Below are 4,036 nucleotides of genomic sequence, written 5' to 3'. Positions count from 1 at the left end.
ATAAAGACCAATCATCATAAAGTAGGTGTTATAAATTTTAAATACTATTTGAAACTGGTTGTAGGGAAAAAAAACCTAGACTATACAAACAAAGTTTTCAAACATAATTTTTATATACTAAATTTAAAAAAATAAAAATAAAAACTCAATCAAATTATGGCATGCATCTTAAGATTAATAAGACCATGCAATCCATGGGTAGAATTTTCAAACTATTGATTGAGTGAAAAAGTCATTAAATAATATAACATTAAAAAGAATTATAACTAATGTAACTTGATCCTAATCTAATATTGAAGCGATGTTTAATCACTAAAACTTAATATTTATTAATAGAAAATATATATTCACCCAAATTGAAAAAGACAAAAACGTACATATATGACAGTATGGCAAACAAAGTACAATCTTAAAATACAATAAAGAATACAAATCTAATATACTTGAATCTATCTCTTCCAGTGGTATTCCCATATCTTCGACTCCAAATTTATCTATAATAGCAAAATTGACATAAATTTTCCTATTAAAAAGTTATTTATAACACATAACAATTAATTCCTCAATTCAACTTGAACATATTATATACAATGGAGAACACAATCTTTTATGATGATAATAAAGATGATGAAGATGATGACAATGACGATGAAGGAGAAGTTAGAAAGGACTGATCAGGTGAATTCCGACAAAGAGGGCATGTAGCATTCATTTTTAGCCACTCATCTATGCAATTAGCATGGAAGTAGTGATTGCACTCCGGTATGGACCTTAATGTTTCCTTGGCTTGATACTCAGACAAACAAATGGGGCAAATGTTGTCATTGGGCTTGGGTAATCGTTTGCTCTCACCAAGTAGTATCTTTGGATATGATTCTATTGTGGGCCCATCAAGACCCATTAAAACAACAGACTGGTGTGGAGCGATAGAGGTGGAGAGTTGTGTGTTGGACTGGCGTCTGCGTGCATAAACCCGAACTCTACCACATATGAAACATCCGAGGCCAATGAAGCACAATAATCCAGGTATTCCCACGCCTATGACTATGCCATACTTGGCACTCCTTGGAAGACCTAAATGAGCAAAGAATAAATCATCTAGACGATATTGACAAAGATATCAACAAATATTCCATCAGTTGTTAAAAAAATGAGAAGCAAACTATGAATTCAATAGAAGATAAATGTATAAAGCACAAACAGGTGTACATGAATTGTTCAAGCTTTTACTAATTAGTTCCACACACCCTTTTCTTTTCTAAAACTTTTCGTTCAAGGGAGTTCTCTAGAATGGATGACATTTTCTAAATGCCAATGGCCAAAATTATCGTATATACATATAATTTTGCATGGATGGATGGTGTCAACGATTCTTTGGTCAAATTGCCCCATCCCTATTTTGAAGAGAGGGGATAAGCACAAGTTATAAAATTGAATGGGTGCAGAGAGGACTTTCAGATGGGTCATGGTTCATGATGACACTGACAAAGGGACTTTATAGGACTTAATTGGAAGTAGGAAACAAAGGAATAGTTAGCGGTCTCTTTGTTTTTCTCTTTTCCGAGTCAATACGCACCAGATGGCCCAAAGCCAAGGGCATTGAAGTTTCTTTAGATGCAGCATGGTAGTTTGTGTCAAGCTCCGTGTTTTTGTTGCTCTCTCTCTCTCTGTCTCTCTCAACAGAGAATGCCGACACCACCATTTGACTAATGACTAATAAGACACTATACCATTCGCTTGGTCCACCTTCTCCTTAAGGAGGATTAGGTAACAAAGCAATATTAAGTTTTATAAATGGACGTGAAATCCAATCACCAAATAAAAAAAATTATAACATTCATTTATTATATCATTAAATTTTATGCGTTAATAATAGTATTATTATTTTTGTTAAAAAAAAAGAAGAAGGTAAGAGGGGCAATGAGAGTGACTTTTTTATTTAAAAATTATTATAATAACATTTTATTCGTTGAGTTCGAACCTACAAAAAGAAGAACTAATAAGCTTTGGAATTTTTGCAAGTGCCATCGTGGGAATCTAAATTTTCACCCAAAACTAGTACATCAATGACTAGTAGACCACTACTCTTGGCGGTATGCACTATATCACATCAATTTATGTTTTTTTTTTATATAGTAAAATGTGCAATATCTATATTTTAATACGCATGTTGCTGCGATGACTTTATTCATGGTCATTGAAGAAAGCGATTTCCCACCAGATAGAATTAGAATAGTAGATGGTAGTGGGTGATCTAATCCCTCCGAAACCATCGACACTAGTGAGGGAGGGCTTATTCCATACTCTAGAAGTATTGGTAATTTGGTACTGAGACAAGCATAATTACAGAATTATGGAGGCCAAGAAAATTGTTTTCTAAGCCTAGTTTTCTAGCATTTACTCTCTCAATAGACTAATCCATAGTATATTATGATAGAATGCAGTGTTATTCTCCAAACTCTTTCAAGGCTTGAAATAATTCAAGCACAACTTCAGGTAAACTAATAGAACAGCAAGTCACTCATAAAATAAATAAAAATAGTGAAATTACCATATCACTCCGTCCAACTATTTTGACTTCATCAAAACATGGAATTTCATCCAACCCACCTTTCTTCTTCTTTCTCTGTGTTCAATTCGTGAAGTGTATGTTACACTAATTGACAAACAAGCCAAATCCCAGCGACACAAATCGTTTGCATCTCATTAGGCAGTCTACCATATATATATACACACACACACACACACACATATATATATATATATATATATATATATTTGTGTGTGTGTGTGAGATTAATGTTAACCTTTAAGAAAAAAAAAAAAAAAAAACTAATCTTCCATGTTTGCACTATGCATATCCCTCCTTAATTAGCAAAACCAATTTTGATGCAACAATTTAATTAAACATACCAGTAACGGTGCCAGAGTTTGAACCACTAGCTCTACTTTGAACATTATAGCATCCAGTTTTCAGACCCGTATCACTCACAACCCCACAGTCTCCACCATTTTCTTCACAATCTCCACATTCGGGCTCAGTCCAAACCAATCTAAGCCATGATGGTCCTGACAAACGTAGAATAGTACTATTCAATAAAACACTACATGAGGTTGGTATCCCTACCATATCACCATAGTTAAAACTTGGTGACATCCAAACCGAATAGTTATCTCCATTATTAAGACAATCAATTGGGCCAATCCCAAATATGGATACATTGGAGGAGCAATTATAGAAGGTGAAAACATACCCAGTACTCCCAAATTGGAAAGGAGAGTCCAATAGGAATTGGGTAAAGTTCTTTAGGAACCGTTTGGGAAGGCAGTGATCTGGGTCGGTGATAAGTAAAGATTGGCCAAAATAATCGATCTCTTGGACAATGAAGTCCCCGGAATAAGGTAGAGTGAGAATTGTTTGGCTTTTGGTGTTGCATGAGAGATTGAATCCTGGATAGCCACAACCTGGGGTTTGAGTTGTATTTAGTTGGAAAGGGAATTTAATAGTTAGTGCACTGTTGCCACCACAAGATGAAGTTTGGCAAAATTTTTGGCTTCTTGCTATGTGACATAGGAAGAACAAGATCAAGAAGGAGATGGAGAAGAAGATATGAAAGGAAGCCATGGGGGAAACTGGATAGTTTGGCTCAGGCAGTCAAGTTAATAGGCTACATGGGATGAATAGAAAGAGTTATAGAGAAACTTTTTAAAGTCAATAAGCCTCTATACTAATTTACTAATATACTACACACAGCTTGAAATTCTGCAATGAGAAAGGTGACAGCTATGGGGGAAGGAAGAGAGAGTTGAAATTTGATTATTTGACGTAATCCATTTTATTTTTTCTTTTGTCAAGCTAACAACTTCTTTTTTTCTTTTCTTTTTTTATAGTGCATATTAAGATACAGGTAAAACTTCTGTAGAGTACTTAGGTATTATTTCTTAAGTTCTCCTCTTAAGATTCTATCCTATGAATTTTTTCACATTAATAAAAGTGTATTTTTTAGTTAAGTAACCACATGACTGAATTTTAAAA

At 34.1% G+C, this 4,036-nt stretch overlaps 1 protein-coding gene across 1 annotated transcript; it reads right to left on the bottom strand.

The window, feature by feature from the left end:
* Positions 1-359: 359 nt before the first annotated feature.
* Positions 360-3,746, bottom strand: LOC142639744 (putative RING-H2 finger protein ATL21A). The gene is made up of 2 exons (XM_075813884.1): positions 2,914-3,746; positions 360-1,074 (listed from the first exon to the last, which is right to left on the bottom strand). The coding sequence occupies exons 1-2, from the start codon at positions 3,623-3,625 to the stop codon at positions 608-610; spliced, it is 1,179 nt and encodes a 392-aa protein (XP_075669999.1). The 5' UTR covers positions 3,626-3,746; the 3' UTR covers positions 360-607.
* Positions 3,747-4,036: the final 290 nt, after the last annotated feature.

The sequence above is a fragment of the Castanea sativa genome, chromosome 1 (assembly GCF_040712315.1).
Source record: "Castanea sativa cultivar Marrone di Chiusa Pesio chromosome 1, ASM4071231v1".
Classification (NCBI taxonomy): domain Eukaryota; kingdom Viridiplantae; phylum Streptophyta; class Magnoliopsida; order Fagales; family Fagaceae; genus Castanea; species Castanea sativa.
The sequence above is the reverse complement of the archived record's forward strand: the minus strand, read 5'-3'. Positions and strand labels throughout refer to the sequence as shown.